This window comes from Pholis gunnellus (genome assembly GCF_910591455.1).
Source record: "Pholis gunnellus genome assembly, chromosome: 6".
Lineage (NCBI taxonomy): Eukaryota > Metazoa > Chordata > Actinopteri > Perciformes > Pholidae > Pholis > Pholis gunnellus.
In genome coordinates, this window is record NC_136532.1 from 2975378 (window position 1) to 3002561 (window position 27184).

The window sequence follows — 27184 nt, forward strand, 5'->3', positions numbered from 1 at the left end:
GTGACTGTCGCTTTGGATTTCTGAACTTCACGGCCAAACACTCAGAAGAGAAGATGTGGAGATACACGAACTTGTTCGCCTGCCTGCTGCTTTTGTGTAAGGATGCGTCTTCACAGAACAAGGTAAGGAAGACGCAACAAGCGGGGTTTGATTTGAGTTTTCAGAATTCGCATATTGCATCGTTACAAGAGCTGTTTGGAGTCACTGATCTCTAAACATCCTATCATTACAGTATCCCACTCTTATTGTGCTCAACGTCACCTCTTTCATGTCATGGTGCCTCTGCCTCAGTAAGTAAGTCATAAGTGACTTGACCAACATTTTCCCAAAGCCAGACCTCTAAAGTTTCTGTCTAAAGCCGGCAGATGCTTATGTGGCTATGTGTTATTTTTTCGGATTCAAGGTAATCCTCCCAATGAGGGCTTTTGTGTGAGACAAGACACAGTGGGTTGATGTGATGATAACTCCGGTGTGTGACCAGCAGAGTGTGGGAGAGATGGCACCCAGTGGGGTAACAGTAATATGTGGCTGCCCTTGTTTATACAGCTGCTGGACTCCAGTAACCCCTCACTCCCCCTCAGCCTAAACCGGGGTAACACTCTCTCACACACGCACACACACACACACACACACACAATGCATGTACAGTACCTATTATAAGACCAGAGGCTCTGTCCCACATGTATGGTGTGACTAAACAACTGCCTGCTCTGGATACAATCAGAGGCCAGGCCAGTGAGTGAGTGCAGAGCAAACGCCCCATAGTAGTAGTAGTGATAGGAATACTTGTATTCATAGTAAAAGTAGCAGCAGTAGTATTAATTACAACAGTAACAGAAGCAGCACGTGGTCGTGTTAGTAGTAGTAAAAGTGTTTGTAATATATGTGTGTGGTTGGGTCGAGGCCAATGAAGGACATCTTGATGCTTACAGAGATCATTTAGACCCTGTTCTTCCAACTGTGTGGCAACAGTTTAAGTTTGTCCCTCTTTGGTTTCAACGTGACGATGCTCCAAACACAAACAAAGCTCCGTAAAGAAATGATTAAGAACCTGACTGAAACGCATTCCGACACCTTTGGGATGAACTGGAACACGGACTGTGATTGGTGTTGGACCTCACTGATGCTGTGTCTGAATGGGGGCGAATCCCTGCAGCCAGGTTTCAGCATCTGGTGGATAACCTGAAACATTCTCCACTTGCACCTGCCTGATCAGTGCTGCACATGTTCAACTCCCAACAGAGAGTCTTGATCATCGGTTTCTGTTTCTTTTTTCTGGAGCTGATGATGGAGGTAGCTCATGAGTGAGCCATCTTGCTTCTTTTTCATCTCTGTTGAGAGTCGCACATGCTCAGCACCAATAGGGCAGGACATACGGATCAGGTAGATAGTTGCATGTGTCGTTCTTGTGTAGCATAAATGACCTGATAAACAAATCATAATGTGATTCCAGATCAGTGTATAGATCACATACCCACCGACACCTGATCCAGTATTCTAGGCTGTATCAGACGTCTTTCTGAAGACTGAAGGTTTTATAGTAAATCCATTGTTTGCTTGTTTTTGCTTTATATCCCCACATATTTCTCCTCCCAACACCATTCCCCATCATGCCGCAGTGGCACAGCTCCAGTCTTTTGGCCAATGGAGATGCCCACTCATAGTCTGTGTCGCCAAACTGGTGGCACTGACATTAATGTGAGACAAAGCCTGCTTACAAGAGGGCATGGAGGGCATGGAGGGCACCAGAGGGTGGCGTGGGAAGCAGTGCGCGCACCTGCTCCATGTTCTGGTTGTAAACAACCCCGGAGGACAATCGCCCCAGGGTCAACCGGGGACTGGAGAGGAGGAAACAGCAGACTGGGGATGCTCAGTCGGCCTTAATGAAATAGCCCAGAGCAGCAGAGACAGGGCTCGATGATTACAGTCACTTACAAATGCTGGAAGGTGCCTTGCCGTAGATGATTGCCACGGTGTACTTGAGCCGACATTTTGTCATGCCCTGTTATGGTTTCATTTAATTGTTTCATTTAATTTCATTTAATTAGTCAAGTCGCTCTGTTCGTGGTTGAAACAAAGCTGCAAGCTGTCGAAATGAGAGAGACTACTACCTCATTCACACCTGCTTTTGGTGTCTGTGTGGATAGGTCAACATTCACTGTACGACTCAGGTGCACGGCCTTGCACACGACCGGCTTTACACTGGTCTGACGTTGGCTTTGCTACAAAATGGTCAGTAAGGATGTTGTATTTTCGGCTGTTCTCCTGTGTGTGCTGTGCAACAACTCAAAACAGCTGTGATTTTCTAAATCAGTGTAATAAAGGGTTCTACTCGCTTGTGCCAAAAATCTTATCTCAAGCCATTAAAACACAGCCTTGTTTTTACTACAGACTCATTTATTCATGTACTTATACAATTACCAAGGACTGTGCACATTAAAATTAATGGATCGACATTGTGAGAAAAGTCACAAGGCAGCTATTAGGCTGTTTACACCTAGTCCAGTAGACTATGCTACTCATCTTAGCAATAGTTAGCTGAAGGATTTAGTAGTAGCAGTAATAGTAATATTAGTAGTATGGCTTGAACTTAGGAGAATGGTGTTTGAGTACATTTAGTATTACACTTATTATTTTCAAGTTTCTTATTAATATTATTTTCAGTTGCTAATATACGCCCATATTCTTGCTGAAAAGTACAATTTACCACCTATTTCAGCTCTCCGTGTCAGTGCAGGAAGCAGTGTGATCTACATGTAGCAACACGGAAGGTCAGAGGAGGTCGTGTGGTGCATCTTATTTTGCTTTAGACTGGAGCTAGCAACCCATCACTGACCTGCGATTAACGTTAACGCTTCATTTTCTATTAACCTTAACTACATTCTTTCCCTAATTTTGGTAAATCCTCTTGTTGGATTTCTTGCTGTGAGCTAAAGGAGAAGATTGATAGCACTGTCCCCACCAGCAGCACAAAGACTGGAAACAGCACACAACAACAAAAAAGTCTAGAAACAATACGTTGTGCGTTAGGGGGGATTATTTTGTGGCAGGTGCAATGGCTTCATGGAGTCTCTGTGGTTGCCTGCAAACTGCACCTGGCCAAAAAATGCCCCTCCATAAATCCTAACATGTTATTTTTATACTTCAGTTTTTGTACATACCAAACAAACCAGCTATAAAGTATGAATTAGTGAGTTTAGAGTTGCTGAGATGTGGATTTAGCTGTGCTGTTTCCAAGTTTCCCGACTTTGTTGCCATACGCAGTGTTGTAGAAGTTGAGAATTTGTAAAACATTGGGAGCAGAACATTCAAATATCAACGGGCGTCACTCGGCAATATCTTCCTGAGTTCTTCCTTTAATTTGTTCTTCTCTAGAAAGGTCCCAGAAACGTCTGCGTCAGACTTACGACGTGTTCTTCAACAGCAGGATTGTTCGTACCTGTGTTCTTATGATGAATCCCATAATCGTCCTCGTAAATTGAAAAAACCCTTTGTCTGTGGTGTTTAGTGTCAGTAGTGGACGTGAAACAACACAACAATAGATGCATGGTACGCTATTACTCGTTCACCATGATGTTTTGTAAAATAATGACAATAATTATTGAACAATATAGTAATTAGAAGATATTACTGTAGTTTAAATCTTATAATATTATGCAACAACTGAAGAAAATGCAATAACTAATTATTTAGCACAAACACGTCAGCCCTCTTGAGTGAATGCAGATTCTGTTCTTACCTGAGACCACATCCCAGAATCTTTGTGAAAGTCAGGTTTAAGAAGAAATGTCATCTTAAGAACAGTTGACGAACGTTCTCGGTTGGTGATAGCAGCACCCAGACCAGCTACTTCTCCACACAGGTTATCTTACAAACATGCTTAAAGGTGTGGAATGATAATAAGGTAATGTACTGTAGCTGCAGAGAAAAAAAGAAAAAGTGTATTTTCTAAGCATGCTTTTATTGTCAACTCACTCAGACACTAATTCAAAGTAACTCTGTTATATAAAACTAAATAGTCATGGATTTATGACATTCCTTTACTAGTTTTGAGAAATGTAGAGGATGAACATTCTATGAATCAACCGTTGGCCTTTGTTCTGTCAGATAACACGACCACCAGATGGTTGAGTCTCACTTGTATTTATCGTTTTCTCAATAAATGGAGCACAGTATCTTTCTGAGCATTGATGACCTCTGCAGCTTGTTAACATCTGCTGTAACAAATCATCTGCAGAAAACACATTGGCAACACTCGGCGTTGAGGTCACTAGACAATTAGTGTCTCTTTGTGCCTGTGAATGGATTCTTACAGCATGTGGATTTCATTAGGGAGCCGTATTGGCAGCTTGATTTGTATCTGTGTTTTCAGAGGATTTTCTCCCTGAAGCAGACTGATGATTTTATTATTGGGAAATAAAGCAAAATGTGAGTAAATCCTGTTTATGTTTTCCAGAGTTCTGTAATCTTACTGTGGCTAGACAGGAACTTTCACACAAGTAATCCATTAAATCATTCAGTATAACAGAAATGTTATAAAGGTCAACATGTATTAGTCTTTTTGTCATTTCTGTGTGATGATGTGCTGTGAGGACTGGAAGGCCCATGTGTCGGGACACATAAACAGACGCAGCAGGAATGTAGATATGTACCTGCAAAAGCAGCAAGTGCTTGATACCCTTTGTGTTCAGCTAATTAACATCCCTGTGCTAATGCCAGTGTTGTTGTTTATAGTCTGAGCCACCGACCTCATGGTTCATATCTAGACTGAAGGCTTCCAAAGAACCCCCCCCCCCCCCCCCCCCCCCCCCTTGTACCAAGTTAATCTCCACAGTGGCACAGTAAGACTGTTTATCATATGCGCTGCTAATTAGATTAAAAATCCGGCAGACTCTCTGGACTGGAATGTGGACCCCGCTTTTGGTCCTGAGTGACCTTGACAGGAGATGATGTGGATTTTAAAGAGATAGTCCATCCTTTAACATCACAGGCTGGATGGACTTAAGACTGATTAGAGCTGCCTTCTTGTGCATTTATGGGAACATCATTTTAAAAAGCAAAGAGTAGGGGGGGGGGGGGGGGGTCTGCAGGTCAGAACAGCACTTATGTTTGTGTTTGAAGTTTGGAACAGGATACCTGCGCCGCTTGCCTTTTTCACCACACAGTTGCCCCAAGGCTGCAGATACAGTGCTACTGAAACACTGAGCCTCATACTACAACCGCTCATACGGACAGATTCATTAAGTGGCTGGAGTGATTCAGGGGAACTTTCACCAATTTTCTCGTGTTTTGAATATTCTATTAGGTTTGAACACAATGTGTGGTCCAGACCTGTCGGAGGAGTCGTGTACCAGCCTGCTGTTATCCAAGCCTACGTTCTTCTCTAATGGACTGAATATTTCATTAGCATTTTTGAATATGAAAGCCCTTATGAATTACACTTCACAGTTAGGTTGACATGATGTTTGATGTTTAGGCTAATATAATTCTAAATGTCTTCATAGAGCCTAAAGATATCCCCATTAACCTAAATTGGCTATTGATGCTATTGTGCTACAAAATGAATGTGAGCTTGTTAAATGTTTTGACCTCTTGTCTCAGCCATCACGTGGCTCACTAGTATGAACCCACTGTTCCAAAGAAAGGAAGAGAAAGTTAAAATAAGAACACCAACATGTTGCCTGAGAGCCAATGACTTTCACTAACAAATGCAGCAGCCATTGTGGAACACATCTTGTGTTGAGCACAATAGGGGTTTGACTTCATCACTGTCAGGGAGAGTTAGCTGTTAAAGGCTGCAGCAGCTGATCTAATAGAGCTCCTTTCTTCCCATTGTGCAGACATAAGTTCATGTTTGAGCCTTGTTCTTTCTGACCTGAAACTTGACTGCACTTGAGAGGTCAAAGCCAAAGACTCCAAGCTGTAAGCATGCATTAGATACTCTGTGCTCTTAATTATTAGAGCTCTTAATTGTGTTGCCTGTTCTCATGCTGGTAGGTCAGCTTGGCATGAGATGCTGGACGGTCAGTTAGTCAAACCAGCACACGTGATTTGACAGGAGGAGGAGACAACTGCTCCAATTGGCAGAATGATTCAAACGTTTCATGATGAAATGCAGTAGAGCCTGCCAGGTCCTTGACTAGACAAAACATGGAGTACCAAAGTAAATCTGGCTGGAATCTGACTTCTCCAACTTAAAGCAACTTAAGCGGATGTTGCTCTGCAGCAGTTGGTGTTTGGCTTGGTTAACCAATGCAGCTCAGCAGGGCCGTAGGAAGAGCCTCTGCTAAAGAAGTTTAATCTGCTAATCCACTCTGTTTTCATGTGGCTGTAAGATTTGTCAACCTGCTGCCTTTTCGCTTGACATGGGTCAAGATTGGCCCGGCTCTGCACACAGGAGTCCTGCCCCGTATCAGACCCCCTCCCAGTATGTCTGCAGTAATGGAAAGGAAAGCCCCCCCCCATCACTCAGCCTGCATTCTTTCACTAATGAGCCCCCAACACCTCCACCTCTTCCACTCCCCGAACTTACCTTCAGCCTGCTGCTGTCCTGCTAAAAAATGCGAAATCACGTATAACACGTATCACGACTCGTGGTACGTGGTAAATGTCAGAAGATGGTGAGAAATGTTTATTCCATGTTCTTGTATTCATATTGTGAGAGCACTACCTCCTACCTTCAGTCACATGAGGACAGGACTACAGCTCCTTAATGAGGAATCTGCGTTGCAGAACTCCAACTCTGATTAAAGTGCTAACACGTGTGCGCCCATCCTGCAGAGGTCCCTAAATCTCCCCAGGAGAGATGACAGTCCTCCTCCACCACATGGTCCAAATAAGGACACACACACTGAACACATGAGTGATACCAAACCAGTGCAATGAATAGTACAATGCTCCTACGAAACACTGCGTGGATATGCACATGTACTACACCAACCCGTTCGCTCCCAACTTGTCAAATACCGAATGGTCTGTGCCCCTCGGCGTCTGATACCGATGAACAGAGGCCCTCTTTAGAGTCTGTATAAGACACACGGGCCTTTCAAATAACTCCAATGTAAACACGTTATTATTAGACGCTCATAGTAACTGACCTAGTATAACGATTAAGAAAGTCTGTGCTTGAGGATAGATGCCGTTTGACCCATCTATCTGCTGTTCCTGTCCCGTATGAAGCCAAGTCTGCATTGACTTATTTTACCATAGTTTTGTTACATAACTTACGTACTTAAGTAAAGCCAGTTAAGTAACAAACATACTTATTTTACGTAGCAAACGTACCTGATTTAACCCAAACCACGATCTTTTCCTCAACCTATTGAACCAAGTAACCCTAAAGACTAAATAAACCTAGATTTGAAGTTTATGTAGAAGTAGTGTACGCATGTAAAGCACAGAAAACTGTCATTTTCAAAAAGGCACGATGCATGCAGCCTATCGAACAAAAACAATGACCTGTGGTAAACAATTCACTTACAATGCACAAAAGAGGATGCAACTGAAACCTTGAAATATGTAGGTGAGACAAGGTTTTATTACAGTGAGGCTGTACAGTGATGTTGTGACATGTCAGCCTGTTTCCAGGAGTGCAGGAGTATGACTGCATATGTGAAACAGGTTGTATAAATCTTGCCACCCATCTTGTTTCTTTCTGCAACCAGAAATGACACAAGAGGGCGGAGCTAAGTACAACAGAACTCTAAATAAGACATTTCTAGGCGACCAAAATGTTAAAATAAGCTTTCATGAAGTGAAAACACACTGAAAGTGTGAAAGTTGTTAGACGAAAACACAGACAACTCCCAGACTACAACGCTGTAGCAGAGACCTGTCGATCACAGTAGCCCCGCCCTAAAGCATCCCCTGCTTTATGGTCTGTTTGACTCTAAATGGACCATCATTTACTAAATGAACATCATGCTGTTTTGAAGAAGACCTGTTGGCCAGTAGAAAGAATGCCGTGTTCTGCATTTACTTCACTTTTCAGAACCAGAGGTGGCCCGCTGATGTATTGTGCTACAATTTTGCTCAAGTTGAAACATCTTTGCATCTTCGCATCACCCACAACTACATCCTCCATGCTCACCGCCCAGGACAAATTTGCGTGCCATTGTGTCTTGGCATTGACAATATATGCAATCTAACGTGTCACACAACTGTTGCTACACAAGGTGTTGGTCTCCCCCCGTTCCTTTGTGAAATGAGGGGAGATGGATTGTAGTGGAGAAATTCACAGAGTTCCCAGCAGACCTCACTCTGCCAACTCACCATCTCCACCTGAACATTTACATTCTGAACATGGGCAAATATGCTGTAAATCGGTGCACTTCATTGTTTTGCATGAAAGCTATCTCCACTGTATGCTAGCTTGCACTTGTTTCATGTAGGGTACGTGTGGAATGTCAGCCCAGGCCGCCATGCATTGCATCCTGTTTATTAAGTAAGCCTGCCAGAGCTCTGTCATCATACACAGCCAAAGTCTTTTGGAGTTATGTTTGTCTCTGAGGCTTTCAGTGGAGTCACACCTGCTAACGTTCAAAGTAGGGGAAGCTTGTGGCTATTTTTCAAGATCTCTTTCCTTCCCTTTCTTTTGTTTCCCTGCAATAAAAAATGGATTCCTATCCCACGGAAGTCCAACAGGGGTTAGACTAATGGAATAGATGACATTTTATGGGTTTGGGTAAATATACAGTGTCACTGATATCCGAGTGTGATGTGTTACATTCTTTCTCAGCCCTGAATAGTACAACAATAAAGAGACTTTTCCACTTCATCCAAGAGTTTCTTATGTGCAAAAATGAAAAGAAGATTATAGTGACAACTCAAAAAAGACTCAAAATAAATGTTCCTTTGGATTTGAAAATGGGACAATTCACATTCTGTCTTCCAGATCTTTGGGGAGACTGAGCCAGTCCGGATGACGTCAGAGGGCTCAGACTGCCGCTGTAAGTGCATCATGCGCCCTCTGACCAAGGATGCTTGCCTGCGTCTGCGGAGTGGGAGCGTACGCGTGGAGGACTTCTACACGGTGGAGACGGTCAGCTCTGGGTCCGACTGTAAGTGCTCGTGCACGGCCCCGCCGTCCTCCCTTAACCCCTGTGAGAATGAGTGGAAGATGGAGAAGCTGAAGAAACAGGCCCCCGAGCTACTAAAGGTGAGGAGATGAATATGTATGTGATCATAGCATCTTTCAAAGAAGGGGTGTCAAACTCATTTTCACTGGGCCACATCAGCATTATGGTCGCCCTCAAAGGGCCGGTTGTAACTTTAACTGTAACTGTATAAATGTAACTACTCCCTAACATATAGTTAAATAACTGTCTCTGCATTTGATTATTGTTTATTCAAGTGTAAAAATATTGTACATGCTGTTATATAAATGCTAAAATATATGTAAGCAATTTAGGATTAAGAAACCCTCATTACTCTATCAAAGATCAAACCTTTAAAGAAAACAACAAAGACAAATATCATCAAACACAAGTTATTACATTAACTATTTTTGTCAACCCTCCCCGTTGTCTCCCGTGCATGGCAGCTACATCCAACAGCTCCTCACTGACAGTCAGGTCTGCCTTCAGCCTCTTATACACATCCATAGATGCGCTGCATCCGTGTTCTCTGTGCTTTCATCAACAGCTAATGAGAAAGACGAGTACCTGCTCGTCTCTTAGCTCGCTGTGTTGTCAGACTGCCTGCTAGTTCCTGAACTCGGTCTGCGATGGTGTTTCTAGACAAACTGATATTTTTAAAAGTCTGTATCTGGTCGGAGCTCACCTGCTCACATTCCTTTAGCATGCACTGCTGCAATGCACCCTCTGAAAAACACTTCTTCAGCCACAATAAAGCGAGCTTTCACTGCATTTTGGGCTGTAACTTTTGTAAATATATTCTGCTGCGATTGCAGTCTGCATGTTATGTTTTTCTTGGAGGCTAAAGTTAGTATACTTGTTTTGGTGTCAAAATGCAAATCTTTCATTAAACTGCCTTCCCTCTGCACACATTTCTCTTTTTCAGCTCATTCACTTGTTGGAAAACCGCTTTAGTTAAACATCAATATGGAAAAACTGCTGTCTAGTGGCAGGATGCCGTCACTCACGGGTCACAAAATGGACATACACTGTGGTAGATGTAGTTCATGGTCACTGTACACTGTAAAGCAGCATAGACTTTCATTTTAAGACAATCATCTGCCTTTCAAGCTCTCGCGGACCACATAAAATGACGTGGCGGGCCGGATTCGGTGGTCTTGAGTTTTCAAAGGATACTGATGGATCAGTTGTTGTTTGTACAAACATTACACAATTCCATCCTTTATACATTTGCATAGTCTTTCAACACATTTGACAAATAGGAGTCAAACAAGTTTCATTGTCAGTTTAAATCATTGCAACACCACACAACATGTTGTACATTAATGTGTCCACTATAATACACTACGATGAGTGAGTAATTAACCTTATAAGTCATTCTAAAATGCTTCATAATGTGTTTTGATTATTGTGATCAAATCTTATGAATATTTATGAGTGCTATAACTATAACTAAAAGGAATTATAACACAACTATAATATGAGTATAATAAATATAATAAAATATCTATAATGAGTATCGTTATAATGCATTAAAGCACAAATGACAAACAAAGGTTTTCTTTGTCTTATATGACCGTAAAGTAAATCTCGTGTATTTAGTTGGTCGGACAGTAATGTGAAGACATCAGAAATTGTGACATTTCATTGATCAACAAATTATTCAATTATGAAAATAATTTATTGCTGCAACCCCACTATGTTGCAATCATCAGATCCAGCCACATAGAAAACAATGAGTCCACTTTCATACTTCCATATCAGTTTTGAACTTTATATAATAATTCATGATAAGATTAGAGATAAATACACATAGAATGTACGCTAACACAGAGAATAAAAACATAAGCTATAAAATAGTAAAAAGAACTAAACTAATTGAAATGAGAACCTTACATGTTTCACTCAGAGTGCTTGTAAAATAGAACTAAAAGAAAAGCAATCAATGAAAGGAAACATCCCTCCAGTCTAGAAGGTCATTCTTCAACTCTGTGTGACCTGGCTGTAGTTGTATGTCATCAAACATCTTCCGTGAGAACGCCAGCACACCTCTGCACATACCTAAAGCACACTTTCATTTTTCACAGGCAGGAAAAGCACGCTATGTACCATATGAAACCAAAGGCAGTTCCAGATGTCTGACTCCACTTTAAACTTCACGCTAAGCCAATACATATCTGAAGGAAAGGATTACATTGAAAAGGAAAGGTCTAAAATCATTAAGACGGACTCTGAATGAACCCCAGACTGAGAGCAATCAGTGTGGCTGTCAATAGTGGTAATCAGAGAAATGTTTTTGGAGGGCACAGAAAACGATTACTGCAGTTGAACAGAGGCACATAAAGCTGTCAGGTTTGTGTTCAGGAGATGATGAGTAATGCTAGTTCTTCTCCTTTTATGGCACGAATGACCAGCTTCAATCTATGGTGGACCTCCTGGAGGGAACACTTTACAGCATGGATCTAATGAAGGTCCACTCCTACATCAACAAAGTGATGTCTCAAATGAACACTCTGGAAGAGGTAGGCCAACACCCAAACTCGTGCATCTCCTCATATCACTATAACTCTGGATGCACCGATTCAACCTTTTCATACCCGATACTTTATGCTTTATGTACTGATCAGATAACGTTGTTTCATTCATAAGCTGTATGCTTCAGTGTATTTAAGTGACTGGGATCATTCTGTTATAGTCATCAGGCTTGACTTAAACATTGCTTTATTAAAGGTAAATACATAGATGTATCAAATTATTATTTATCATTAAAATAATAAAGGCAATTTGGCATAAAATATTCAAAGTCAAGCAATTAATTGGTCAGAACAGGAATTAAAATCCCAGTATACAATATTTATAGTATATAAACATAGAACTGAATTAAATAGTTAAGCCCAATTGTCACTGATTCCCTGATAAAGATATTTGAGTATGAGTGCATCCTTCATTATAATCAAAGGGTTGCTATGAGACACGTGATTGAACTACGAGCGTATTGAATGGATCATGATTGATGTAAATAATGACGTTGTCTTGCAGACAATCAAGACGAACCTTACGCGAGAGAATGACTTTGTTCGAGACAGCATGACGAGCCTCACCAACCAGTTTAAGAGATATGAGAACTACTCCAACGTTATGATGAGCATCAAGAAGGAGATCTCCAGCCTCAGCCTGCAGCTGCTACAGAGAGACTCTTCTGAGAGCAAAGCACAGGTTCCTAGAAACACTTTCTGCGCTGTTATATACGTGTGGTAGCATTAGAGCAACTATGACATTGTAGTACTTCTCGTAGTATCACTACTAGTTGTACCATTAGTATTAGTAGTTGTAAGATTAGCAGTACATTACAAGCAGTGCTATAGTAATCAAGTATCTCAGACATGTCTCTGTGTAGTGGGTGTCAACTATTACAGTTACAGTTAGTCTTAGCTTTTTTGTATACATATTTTACCGGTAATATCTTTTTTTTAAAAGTTGTAATCACAACTTTAGCAATTCAAGGAACATTTAGACACATTTAAGCTGTTTTCTGACAATCTCAAACTGTTCTAATTTAAAAGGACCGTACTGAGGCATCACAGTTGCAACGCAGCTCAATCTCCGAACAGTTCGGACTTGGTCGGTTGGTTCCATGTTCTCACTCCAAACTCGTCAAATATCAATGCTGTATACCAACAGGTATATATATATATATACAGTATATATATATATATATATATATATACCAACTATGACGCTCTAGGTTCCCCTCTAGTGTCACTTTTGTGGACATGTCAAAACATAGGTCTACTTAGTTGTTAAGTTTGCTTTTGCAACAAGTGGTTTAGGTTTAGGGAACAAAAGCAAATTAAGTATCGATATTAAGTATGTAAGATATGTAACATCCTACATGGATTATCACATGCCTCGTTATACATCAGTTGCTCTGACTAATAATGTCGAGGATGGGTGGACATGGGCCAGTGTGTCTCATACAGACACTACATTGTGGCTCATCAGACGCCGAGGAACACTGACCAAGCATCCATATTTGACGAGTTGATAGTGACAATGGGTTCTGTTAGTACAGCTGCAACAGAGATGCATTTGGTCCAGTAGTAATATTATCGGCAGCAGTACTAGTAATAATAATACTGGCAACATTGTTAGCACTACTTGTAATGTCAATATTACCAAGTGTCCAGGCATAACCAGAGTGTCATGTTTACAGGACACCAATGGTGAGAAAACAAAAGAGACTGTAAAAGTACCCAACAAAAAGACCCCTGCAGCCAAACTTTCGCCCAAACCGCCCAAAGAAAAGGTCGTAAAGCCCAAGAAGGAGGTCATTAAGCCTGGAAAGCCAGCCAAGCCTGACCCTACAGCCAAAGCCAAGGTGGTTGGCCACCAGCCCGGCGTGGTGAGGGGCATCACATACTACAAGGCTGCCAAGACCGACGAGGATGAGCACAGAGGAGGTGAGCGTTTTCAGCTTGGCCGGGACACTGTATACTCGAGTGGTGTGTTGATAGAGTGTCACGCACTCTGAGCTAAAGCAAACATTGAGCTTGTACTTTAGCTGAGTTTGCACTCCCATCTGTGTGTGATCATCTGTGAGCGATCCACTGCGGGTGTTGAAAATGATCCAAACTTGTTTCTTCAGCAATCTAATCGAACCGCACATGACACTTTAATGGATCAGGATCAGCCAGCAGCCAGCGGAGTCATTGAACCAGAGTGTAGATCTTTATTAGCTGGATTTAGTTTTCAATTAAGGACAATATAAAGCTTTCCTTAGAATGTTGTTTTACACAAGTGTAAGAGAAGGCTCTAATTGTGTTGCAAATTTGACACTAAATAAAAGCCAATAAAACAGGGAATCCATCGCTGCGTGGCAAACAAGATCCCCTCAATACAAGATTTATTTCACTGTTGTTTTAAGCAAAGCTGCAGCGCAGGATTGGATTGCTGGTGCGCTTTCAGCAGGCAGGAAATCCAAATCTTTTATTGACAAAATAGATGGAGCTGATGGAATGCTGTCTCAATGGAGCGCTGCCCCGTCCATGACATGCCTCAGCTTCCCTCCTGACAACAATGTGCGGGGACCCTCACCAATGCAGAGAAAACATTTTCTGACTTCTTCCAATCCTCTTTAAGTCTAGTTGAGTGAATAGGTATGCTGTGTTTGCACAGGGCACACGCACATAATGCTGTCAGACTGTGTTCTGCCACCCATCTGAACCTCAGCCAGCACAGCCACCCTTGTCAAATCACTGAAATCAGTCGGCTGCATTTCCATAATCTGGCAAAGAGCAGGATGCAGGAACTTTTATTCATCCAGGCAAGGTTGATACACCTTCATGCTTTTTCCTGAAATGCCTTTCTTCAAATTTAGTGACACATTGTACTGGGAGTTGCCCAGTGTGACTACAGTTCTCTACTAATGGCCACTGAGGAGCTGAGTTGGAATTCAGTGAGGAAAATGCTAAACACTCACTTAACCTGCCTACAGTAGTTTTTGTATCCTAAACTTTTTATCAGTAACCATAAATGTATCTATACAACTGTAAGATTAAGATTGAGGCATTTGTAGCCAATGATATTCCAAAACCATTTTTTCCTTCACCATACCAATTCCGATGCGTATTGGCTGATACAATCTGTTACCAGTGCATTAAAAAACGATCGCGGAAGCAGCGACCATTTTTTCTGCCGATGGAAGTAGCTGAAAAGTTAGTCATATTACTTCTTTTTCATCTCTGTTGAGTGTTGCACACGCTCAGGACCGATCTGGCAGGACGTACGGATCAAGTAGTGTGTGACACACGGTTGTTGTTCCTGTGTAGCATAAATGAACTGATAAATGAAAAGATGACACGATATCAGTTTTGGTGCATAGACTACTATACTCACGGATACCCGATCCAACATTTTAAGATAAATAAGAGGCATTTCTGATACTGGTTTTGATATCAGAACAACTCTAATGAGAGGTGTGCAGATTGATTTGAAAAGTATGCGCTGTATTACCATACAATTAGAATGCAACTTTGACAATGATAAAAGCAAGCACCATATTCCTTTGTTCCTTTTCAAAACCCTAAAGGACTATGGCAGGGGTGGCCAACCCGCGGCTCGCGAGCCGCATGCGGCTCTTTGCCCGGTTTCATGCGGCTCTTACGTTCATATCGAAGTTTGTATTTGTGTTTTTTTAATGTTCGTGTTCGCTTCGCTTGAGTTAAATACGGTATTTTCGTCAAACGCGCATGTGCGGCCACAGATTACGTTCCTCGTCGACCCATTTAACGCCGAGACGGACTGTTTGAAAGCCCCGCTTTAAGTAAAAATGTAAAAGTCGGACAATTTACAAATATCCGTTGTATCGCGCAAGGCGGAGCTCCTCCCCGATCCGCACGCGCCGCGCACACCTCCACCAGCGTATGTGACAGCAGCAGCAGCAGCCACCCTCCCCGCCGACGAAGAAGGAGCAGCAGCACCCCCCCCCCCCCCCCCCCCCCCCCCCCCCCCCCCGCCGACAACCGGCCCTTTGGGGGCAACCATGATGCTGATGTGGCCCCAGAGCGACAATGAGTTTGACACCCCTGGTGTACACAATGTTCATTGTTGAAAATGACTGGCCTGTGGTCTTAGGAGTCAATTTCTGTCATTATCATATTGGTGTGTGACATTTACAATAAATCTGGCTGAGCAAAGGTATGTGTGTGTGTGAGGAAGGGATAGGGTGATGTTCATGTGTGCCCATGTGTATGATGTGGCTCTTTGCGGTAACACAGTAAAAAATGTGGCTCTTGGTCTCTGACTGGTTGGCCACCCCTGGACTATGGTGTTGTTTGGAAAATTGTTAGCAGTAATGTCAAAGGATTGGACAATTTAACTATAGTGTGCAAAAAACTAGCATGGTCCTTTAAAAGCTACTTAAATATCTTCCTCATCGTGTTAAAGGGGTCTTTGATCGGTCTAATAAGAAGGTAAAAAAAGAACGTGCGTCCCATCTAATTTACAGATGGATGACATCTGACGTCTGTTAACAGTTATCTGATCTCTTTGTTCATGTAGTCTCCACACAGAGCCAGCTACACTCAACCAGAGATACGGTTTTAACAGATTTGTTCCTTTAGTTTGGTTTGGCAATGAGTGTTGCATTTAATTGATTATCTTAAAAGACTTAATGGCTCTTGTTAATTGTAAAAAGAGTCTTAGAAAACAGTTTCTACTCCCATCATCAGGTCCACGTGTTCCGTAAGATGTACTGCTGTGATCTATTCACATCTGTCTGGCAGCACAGGACATCAGAGTCTGAAGACCATAAGGAGAGCAGACTTTCCCTCTGCTAAGATTGCATTTGATTAAGCCTGCTGTCTTTTTTTACAGCAGACCACAAGTGTCTATAGAAATCTGAAACAAAAAACAAAGAAGAAAAGTGTTTGACCAATATAGGTTTTTGATTAAAAAAGGAATGGCACTTACTTTTATTCCAAGCATTTCTAACGGTGGTAACACCATCAGGGACACTAAAGGCTTCAGTGTGATTAACCCCGGTGAGCAATTCTGTACTGAAAAAACATGACTGAAAAACCTTTCACCGACTATTTGGTGACGTTGATGTAACGTTCACATTTAGACCATATTTCCTTCAATTTGCTGTTGAGAAATTTTTCATCCTTTATATTTGCTAATAATAACTATATAATAGTTGTTGTTTTAGAACCTAACTAAGAAACCACATCCAAGTGTTTCAGTTGACGGACAGAATTGCAAATCCAAGTGAATAATGGTCTAATTGTGAATATTTAATCAACGTCTTTAAATAGTTGGTGAGAAAACGTTTTACCCAGTTTTGAACATCTTTTCACCATAACTGTTTTTTAAACGCCTTTTCAAAGGTAGCCATTCTAACACATCAAATGTTTCCACTTACAGGACAAAGAATTTAGATATAACATGAACAATGCTCTTTAAATACAATTACAATGAAATAGAAAATGTACTTTTTGGTTGCAAATCATAATAAAATCTCCTTTTTCTTCCTCAAATGTTTTTGTCAAAACCAACAAGGAGCCGGTTTCAGATGGTCTGCCATATTAAAGGTGGACATCTGTGAAAAGTATAAAAAATACATATTATATCAGGAAAGGATGAATGTCCATCAAGGGTTTCATAACTGCAATTTCTGTAATTGCAATTTGGCGTTCACATTTAACCAGTGGCGGGCCGTGTATTTTATACCTGAGCCTTCACTGCTATCCTGCAGCTGAAACGCCACCTAATAACCTGATGATGGCACCACAGCTACGGTTATTATTCGTTTCTAGGGGTGTAACAATACACATATTCGTATTAAACCATTCGGTACGCAGCTAACGAACCGAACAATACGTTTGAATAATACTAGTGCATTTGGAAAATGCAGAAGCTTCAATTGTGGGAAATATTTTATGTTGCAGCTGTAAGAACATTCTAAAGCAGGGGTCGCCAATAGGCGGACCGCGGTCCGGATCCGGACCCAGACGCTGTCCTATCAGGACCCGGACGTGTAACTGATGGATAATTGAGAATTATACATTTTGGCGGAGCGCTTCTATTTTAACCTGCACAGCTTTTCCAGCCTTTACGGCACTCGTTCAGCAGTCCAGGAAATACACCGACCAATCACATACGTTGTAAATCATCTCACGTGATGCTACTCAGCCAATCAAATGTCTGTATTCTGAAACGCATCGTGAGCCGAGTGAGATTTGCTCACAGACAGGAGAGACGGAGAGAGAGCAGTGGGAGAAGTTAAGTCAGAGAATTGTACATGGCGTGCTCTAAAAAGAGAAGTGGACCACGAAAACAGAGCTTTTAATAAAGAATGGACGAACTTTTATTTGTTCATTCTTCCTGCTGGCGCTACTAAACGACTCATGTGTTCAGATACTGTGGCCATTATTAAATGCGCCGATGTGAAACGCCACCACGAGACCAAACGCGCATCTTTAGACCAAACACTCCAGTCTGAACTGAGGGCAAGATGTTGAGATGTGTAGAGATTCTTTATGATAAAGTTCACTGAGACCGTTATGATGTGAAGTGGATTTAACAAAAGAGAAGAAAAGAGTTCACTCCAGCCACACTTTCCTTTTTTCCTTTTCATTAATTTTTCAAAAATCAAGCAATTTCTTTTAAGATGCAAGTTTTTCAAAAATTCATCTGTGTATTTTATTTTTAGATGGAGCCCTTATTTTACTTGAAATGAGAGAACAACATTTATTTTTGTATTTCTATGTATTATTTATAATCCATCCAGTTAAATTTTAAAACGTAATTATATATTATATGTTAAAATATAATTGATGTGTACTTTCTTTATTTGATTTGACAGTTGTTGACTACACAGAGACTTTGTTACTACTAGGCTTCTTGAATATATATTGCACTAAATAGCGCAAGTTAGATATTATTGTAATGTTCCGGACCTTTGCAAGAGGAGATTTTCTCAATCTGGACCTTTCGGAATTTTAATTGAATACCCCTGAAGCATCTCACTCCCATATCTGTTAAGCAAAATGAGGCCTCAGTATTCTCTATCAATATATCAGCTATGACACTAGGGTACCCCTCTAGTATCAGTTTTGGATTCAGGGACTGTAAAGTTGTGTTATATGCATACAGTATATATCCAATATAGGTTTACTTAGCTGTTAGGTTTACTCAATCAACAAAACTACTACTTTGAATGAAAATGTTGTATAATCTTAGATTTCTTCTCTATCTATCCCCTTGCCCCCCCCCCCCCCCCCCCCCCCTAGACCATGTCAGAACGTATGCAGTCCATCACATCACGGAAAAGCAGTCAGAGGATGGAGGAGCTGAAATGGTCCTGGAAACCATGGAGGCCACCGTGGCTGAACCCGCTACCACCACTGCTGTTCCCACCACTACAGCTACTACTACCACCACCACGACCACAGCCACCTCAGCTAGCACCACAACTACACTAAATACACCAGCATCTGAGAGACCAGCTCCGACCATTGTGCTGGTGCTGGACAACTCCAATAACAACAGTCGGCCCACTCTGCACAGAGCAGGTATGTGCTAAATGCCCCTCTGTGATTAAGGCTACATCCACACTAATACGTTTTCCTTTTAAAATGAGGTTTTAAAACAAAAACGATCCTCGTCAAGTACCGTTTTAAAAATGATTCTTTTGTCCATACTAACACGCTTGAAAATGGATATCACATGACGTTTCACGTACACTGTTAACAGGAAGTAGATTGGTTGCCTATTTACAGAAAATACAACAGAGTATTATTGTACTCTTTAATAATAAAAGGTTGTGCTTGATAATTAAGCGTTCTCCACACACGCACTCAAACTGACACATTTTGTGAATTGCAGGTCGCTGCAGGTCTTGCTCTATCCCTCTCAGATTCACATTCATTTACTTTTAAAATCAACTCTTTCCAATCAAAGTTTGACGAGGTTATGGTTCAAGAAATTTGATCAACACACATTTCTCACTTGTTTCCTCGGTTTTGATGTTGCCTGCTCTCACACTCGTAGCGCTGCAGGGTGGCTAGTGTCCCTGTCGCACTGGAGAGTAAACGTAGCACAAGATATGCGTATTAAACAAAAACGTAGTAGTGTGGCTGTAGCTTAAGCTCAGTATTGTGTTGCAGGCTGTGACTGCAGTGACAGAGGGCAATTCAGCTGCAAAAAAGCCTGTAGGATCACTCTGCCAAGAAATATATGAGTGTGAAATCAATTTAAGCCCATGGTAATGCAAGTAACTCTCTCCCATGCGTACATGTTGAATGTTCTGCTTGTTTCTTCCAGGGAAGATCCTAAACTGTGAAGGGACTCTAGCATCCATTGACCAGCCAGAGAAGCAGCACAGTTATGGGCGCAACGAGGGAGCCTGGATGAAGGACCCCCTGGCTAAAGACTCCAAAATCTATGTCACTAACTATTACTATGGCAACAACTTGGTGGAGTTCCGCAACCTGGACAACTTCAAGCAAGGTGTGCTTAAAATAGGTCTTTTTACAATGCCCCATTTGCCCACCATAATCCATATTTGTGTTTGATCCCAGGGATTAACAGGACTCCCACCATAGATAAGTCTTAGGTTCAGTCTATGGTTATTCCAGCCAGATTCAAGTCTACTGTCATATACCTGTCTGCTTTTGGCCCTTCACCTTTTCAGTCAAAGGAGGATCAGAGGTTACATACCATGTGTCCGGTTGTGCTGCCTCTTGGGCCACCACACACAGACCTTTGTGAGGTTGTATAGCCTTGATATGACTGAGTCTTCAGTCACTCATTCATTTTTTAATTCCGCCAGACGTTAATTGCTGTGGTTTGCCATATTACTATCAGTAGTAATATGTGTGAGCTATATAGGTATTTACTGAGATCGAGCAGTATACATATAGCATTAGTACCAACTCGAGTTCTTCGGCTGGATTGGTACTAGAGGAGGTTGCTGAGCATGCTCAATGACGTAGGCCTGAAGGTCCCAATCACAGCCTGTCACGGCCAAGTATAAACCTGGTTGGGTGGAATTGCTATATTCAGTGGATCCTGCTTGAGACACAGCATAAGGCATTAGTCCGGACTCTTTCTCATTTGGAAAACCAGGGTTTTAGCACAAAACAAATGTTTTTAAATCCAAGAGCATTGCAGCCGTAGACTACGGAAGCAGAGGAGGAGCAGAGTACCCACGTATGCACCTAGCTACGCTGTAGCCCCTCAGCGCACAACCACGAACCTTTATAGTCTGAAGCGCATATTAACCTTTCCTCATTAAAATAGCCACGAGGAGCCAGGTTGCATGGGCATTTGCAGTCTACATTCACATCCTATTTACTGTCCTTTACAGAGACCTGGTGGGACAACTAAAATAGAATGTGGCCCCTCTAACTGACTCTGTTTTGCTTGCTCACAAAACTGTGTAGATTCAGAACAAACTCAACACCCTTAGGCCATGACTAAGTAATGGAACATTTGCTGTCCAATCAAACATAACTATATCTGTCCTAAACTGGAGACTTACTGAAAGCCTGTGTTAATAAAGATAAAGTGACACGACAGGAATCTAGCTCTGGTTTAGCTATCCCAAGATTTAGCGCTAAGAAGTTAAGGTTTGAAATGCCATAATAATATTTAAAGCAATATAAGTTGTTTTAACACCAATATGTTTGTATTAAATGTAATATGGAATATACATATCTTGACTTTTACATCTTTTTCATCATCTAATTCAAACATCATTATTGTCCCAACACATTGATCTAACTAGAGTATCACCTTGTTAGAATATATAGCTGTGTTTTTTAACATGATGACATTGATTCATGTTGATTGTCCAATGAGCTCTGTGAGACTGATGAGATCTCTGGAATGTAGATCTTAGTTGTTTCATGGCTCCAGTGGGTGGGAAAATCAACTTCTTCCACATCCAAATCAACTGAGGAATTGGATTACACTCTCTAAGAGAGTTAAGATGATCTCCCCTCGTAGGACTTGGCTTGTTGATCTAGATGTGTTTGGACAATGGGCTTTCTAAATGCACTTACATGCGAGGCGTCCTGCAGTCCGGTGAGCTCACAGCTGTGTGCGGATGACTAGGTATTTGGAGTGGAGGCGATGCCTGCTGTTCCCTGACATGTGCTCTGGCCTTTCCTTTGAACTGGGCACAGTGGAGAGGGATTAAGAGTGTGGGTTGGACTTATGGATGGGGTGGGGGGGGTTCTACTGCACGTTGTTTTTGTCCTTCACTGGGCTTTCCATTTATTATCATTATCTAAATCAGACTTCCTGAGGTTGGAAGGTTAGGATAGCAGATAGGATGTGATTAGAAAACGACACCTATAGTACAGTTTGTTTCGGAGTGAACTCCGGAACAAACTGTGTCACTGTCACATGAAGCTATCTGGTCAAAACGAAAATCTTCATTGTTTTTTCTTTTAAGTGTCAAGTCCAGTCTTAAGAGTGTCATGTCTGAAGTAAGTTCTTATGTCATAGCTTGGTTCCAGTCCTCTAAATCACATCGCATATCGATTTGTTCAATTATTCAAATTATTCTTGTGTTGTCCGCATTGATGGCTGTATCCCTCAGTTAGACAAACGGTCGACCAATCAGAGCTTTCAGAATCAGAAACAGTTTATTGGCAAGTACATTGCACATTCAAGGAACTTGGCTTTGTGATTGGTGCATACCAATAAACACAGTACAATAGTATAAGACATAAAGGTTGGTATTGCAGGTAGGATTAAAAAAAGAGACATCATCTTTCTACACAAATAGCAAGCTACATGCATGACACAAAGTGTGGATGAGCATGATGCAGCAGTACAGGATTTTTTCACAGACCCATTTACCTCATTTTTCACGACAACAAGAGTGACTCCATCACATTTGATATATCATTCCACTTCTGACTGAGAGGGAGCTTGCTTTCCAAAGACGATCAAGGAAATCTACAATGTCAAGTATAATAATATTATGTTCAGTTAGGGGTGTCGTAATAATTGGATAAAGAGGAGGGAGCAATCACAACAACAATGTTAAGAAATAAAAGAAAGTGAGGAGGTTGGAGTGTTGTGGGGCATTTTACAACCTACATCCACCTCCCAAAGATGAGGAGCACTTGAAGATATGTCTGCAGATGGTAAACCTGAAGTACCTACCTCAGTACCTGTGTGTGCTCTTCCCATTTTATGGACAGGAAGACTGTTACCCCAACTAATGGCTCTGTTGCAATACAGTGTCAAGTGATAAGGAGATCAATTGCTTGTTAGCTATTAGTGAGATCCATGCTCTGAATACATTCATTCATTATCAGTCAGTTGAACTTGCTTTACAATCGGCAATCATCATTAACTTAAATGTAAACAGTTACTGGAGCCACAACGTCAGAGGTTTAGGGACATGTCACGTTCACTCACTCCCATTCTGATCCAGTAGCTAACATTGTGTGCCGAATCTTGGCTAGAGGCAGGTCCTCACAGTTGTCAACAATTGAAATGTATACGTTCTGACATTTTTGTAACTTTTATTTTAAAATGTCTGTAAGGAATGCCGATTGTAAAGCATGTTCAACTGTAGACACTTGACTGATCATTAAATATATTCAAAGCACAGATTTCACTAGCGCTAGGTCACAAGCAGTGGAACATATGGCTAGCTAGCTTACTTTAATATGGCAACCTTCCCGAAGTGACTTCCTGAACGTAGCATCTTAGCCATGCCATTTCTCTGATTAAGGGTCTTCATCTGTTCTTAAGACAATGCAATAAATAAAGACAATGAAGCTGAGTTTGATGTGGAAATATTCTGACTACTCAACTAGAAGTTAACATGACAGTTTAGCGGAAGTGGGATGACAAAGGTGGGAAAAAGGGAACTATAGCGCGCTGTAACCCAGAAGTTAACATTGCCCTAGTCCCACAACAAGAAGCCAATGTGATTTTTCTATTGGATTTTGGATTATTGCAGAAAATAAACATTTATGGTACTGAAACATATTGTTCAGCAAGATCTTCACAATTGTTGACCACTTTTATGATTGGCAATTGTAATTAAGCGTAAATACAATTGCCAGGTGAAAAAAGCTAGCATTAACCACCACAACTAAGCTGAAGGCGGACTAGTCAATAATATTTTACGTAGTCATATCTTATGCATATTCATTTTATGTTCTCTGTAATATTGTAACATTTTAATATTATATAGGTGGAGGCTTCAAATAAGCCCAGTTGGCTTTTTGCCTTTTCCTGCACGGTGATATTTTGTTTGTTTATTTTTTATTTTATTGATTACATTATGCAAAATAAATAAACTAAACTAATAAACTAGTCTTTAGCATGATGACGTTTAGTCGTCTCATTTAGCAACTAGTTAGCAGCCGCCTTTTTTAAGACACATAAAAGCTTCAAAATTCTCAAGTGGTGTATTTACTGACATCTAAATCTTGTGTTAACCACAGACCTTATTTCAGGTATCTAACCTAAAACCCATTATAAAAAAAAACATTGACTTAGAAACGAGGGAACCAGAGGTGCAAAAATAATAACTTATTTCCGAGTTTTAAGTTTTATGACTAGTTCCTGCTGGACTCTATTAAAAGGAGGCAGAATAAGGTGAATACAACAATGTTGTGGGCACTGGTGATCACAGACACTTCCACATGAGCAGTTGCATCACTTGTGAAGCAGTGGTCTGTTTTGTGCAACAGAATGTGTTCATTGGTAAATAACAATAGTAAAGCTAATGTAATATTCCTGTTTATCACAGGCCGATGGAGCAACCTCTTCAAACTGCCTTACAACTGGATAGGCACAGGCCATGTGGTTTACAATGGAGCTTTCTACTACAACAGAGCCTTCACCAAGAACATCATCAAGTACGATTTGAGGATGCGATATGTGGCGGCCTGGACACTGCTGCATGACGTGGTTTACGAGGACACCACCCCCTGGAAATGGAGGGGCCACTCGGACATTGACTTTGCAGTGGACGAAAGCGGCCTGTGGGTGATCTACCCTTCCACGGACTACGACTACAACCAGCAGGAGGTGATCGTCATCAGTAAACTGGATCCTGGAGACCTGTCGTTGAAAAAGGAAACAACTTGGAGGACAGGTCTGAAGCGGAACTCCTACGGAAACTGCTTCATCATCTGTGGCGTCTTGTATGCCGTCAATGTATACAACCAAAAGGAAGGTGAGGTGAACTTTGCCTACGACACCCACACCAATACTGAAGCCATCCCACGCTTGCCCTTCACCAATGAGTACTCCTTCACCACCCAGATTGACTACAACCCCAAGGAGAAGGTTTTGTATGCCTGGGACAATGGCCATCAGCTCACTTATCAGGTAAACTTTGTCGACCAGTGAGCTCAGCTAGTTTGTGCTGCAGCTCACTGTAGGCCTGCCAGTGTGACACCTAAATAAAAAGATGCAGCCATATTGGACTCAGGAGAAAGGATGAACCTACACAAGCCTTCCACTACCAATGCACACTATTCAAACACCCGACCTCACAGTGTACCAAACATTCATCATGCCTCGAGATGTGACTGTACAATATATCAATAGAATGGACAACCAACAGTGAAAACAATCTCACAGGTTGAGTTAAAGCATAGAGACTTCTTTATATGTTCATTTATGACATGTCAGCAGGCTGGCTAACTGGCAGACAGATAGATAGCTGTAGTTTAAAATAGGCATATCATGCTAACACATAACGGTGGATTTTTTTTATCCAATAACTCTTTAATGTACATTTGGGCACCTGAGTGATGTATTGAAGTAACATGTCAGAACTAATCTACTACTCTAATACAAGATTTGACATGCCACTTCCAGGTGTGATTGGGCTTTAATAGTGAAAAGTGTCAAAATAATGGCACGGCCATAATAATCTACATGAACGTGATAGACGTTTTAAGTCAGCTGATAAGGAACTGATGAATGAGCCGGTGATAGAGAAGCATTAATGAAACACCTAATGCTGATCCGCTGTGACTTCAGTTTTCTAGCTGTAGTGTAGCGTAAGAAATGTGCATTTACCTTCAGTATTACCTTCAGCCACGTTTGCTGTCATTTAGTTTTAAGTTTTGAGTTTTAAGTTAAGATAACCTAATTAACTAGCTGGCCTTTTAGGTAATATACCATGGCTAGATTTAGCAACCATCATCAATGTTTTACCCTGTGTTTTCCTTTTTGCCTTTTAAGTGGCCTATAAATATTTCTACATAGCTTGTGTTATTTGGCTCCACCCTCCAACATTTAGCTCAACCAATGAGATGTTTTCTGCCTCCACAGCAGTTCTCCTTGTGAAAAATGTTTGTAAAACTAAACTATTAACTGTTGCCCATCTACTCCATCCTATCACCAAGCACTTTGATCATGAATCTGCTTTCATCATTCCGGCCTCATGATGCTTCCTGTCTCGTTACCATCGATGTTGTTAAATATAGTATGAACTCCAAAAACAAAACCATGTACACAAATGTCTGAGTTTTTTTATATATATTTACATGAATTAATTTGACAATATGATACAACCTTTTCTTTGTAATTTCTATGCATCTTGTTGAACTTCTATGTTGTTAATATCATTAGCATAACCACTACATTTGTTGTAAGTATTGAGTATTTGAACATGTTGATACAAAAGGTGCACAGTAGCATTAGCTGTGCCATCTTCAATAATGGACACCATAAACCATGAATGTTTTTGTTTTTGACAATGACTTACAATACTGTGTGAGGCCAACACATTCTCACTCTCAACTCGTCACGTGTCTATTTCCGCTCGTCACATGCATACACTAGAATACAGACAAGAAACAACTTGCTTGATAATTAGGCATGCTATGTCCACGTAGAGCGCCTTTGTTTGACGCGTAGGCCCATTGACCAAACTGCCGTATTTGACGAGTTGGGGGTGAAACGGGCTGATGAGGCACATAATTGGAATGGTAAGCTTTAATACACATGAGGTAACTCTTACATCACTTTATAGTGTTGTTTTGGTCTTGTACAGCATTAATGATTCACAACCACATTATCGGGCTTGTTCTTCAACTATCGTAAGTGTTTTTGTAAGCCTATTCATAAAAAGGCATGCTGATTGCAATAAAGTAATTTGTTCAATTGCAAGATCTTTATGCATAAATAATGTATAATAATAATGTCATAAAATGTAACACACCACTTGAAACTAACTGTGTGTGCGTCTGTGCTATGAGAAGAAAATGATTTGATAAAAGTCTGTTGTGAGCCTGACAGTAAGCCAATCCGCAGTGACCCTTTAAATGCCATGGGATAGCCGGACTTGCCTTGCCCACTTTGTGTTGAAAAGATGATGACTCAGATCTTCTGACTTCTGGATTACAAAAGTCTCATGAGCTAGTTCTGGGGTAAAGGTCGCCATTCTTTGCTTGATCTCAATCCCAAAATACAGTACAAGGAGCAGCACTGGGCCATGGTTATAAGGGCATGGCTGCCTGATTTCTTGGCTGGGAATTTTTAAATCTTGAAACTCAGCACCAAGTCATGCAATTCTGGAGGGAGACATTGAAATA

At 41.2% G+C, this 27184-nt stretch overlaps 1 protein-coding gene across 1 annotated transcript; it reads left to right on the forward strand.

Annotated features, from left to right (window-relative positions):
- On the forward strand, nt 1-26806 carry olfml2a (olfactomedin-like 2A). The gene is made up of 8 exons (XM_079160471.1): nt 1-122; nt 8894-9157; nt 11510-11617; nt 12135-12311; nt 13309-13555; nt 18887-19168; nt 19920-20105; nt 24382-26806. The coding sequence occupies exons 1-8, from the start codon at nt 54-56 to the stop codon at nt 24984-24986; spliced, it is 1938 nt and encodes a 645-aa protein (XP_079016597.1). The 5' UTR covers nt 1-53; the 3' UTR covers nt 24987-26806.
- The last annotated feature ends 378 nt before the right edge of the window (nt 26807-27184 follow it).

Coding starts and splice junctions, on each gene's coding strand:
- olfml2a (XM_079160471.1), top strand. CDS start 54: ATGTGGAGATACACGAACTTGTTCGCCTGCCTGCTGCTTTTGTGTAAG. Junction 9,158..11,509: donor AGGCCCCCGAGCTACTAAAG/GTGAGGAGATGA, acceptor ACGAATGACCAG/CTTCAATCTATGGTGGACCT. Junction 19,169..19,919: donor GCCCACTCTGCACAGAGCAG/GTATGTGCTAAA, acceptor TGTTTCTTCCAG/GGAAGATCCTAAACTGTGAA.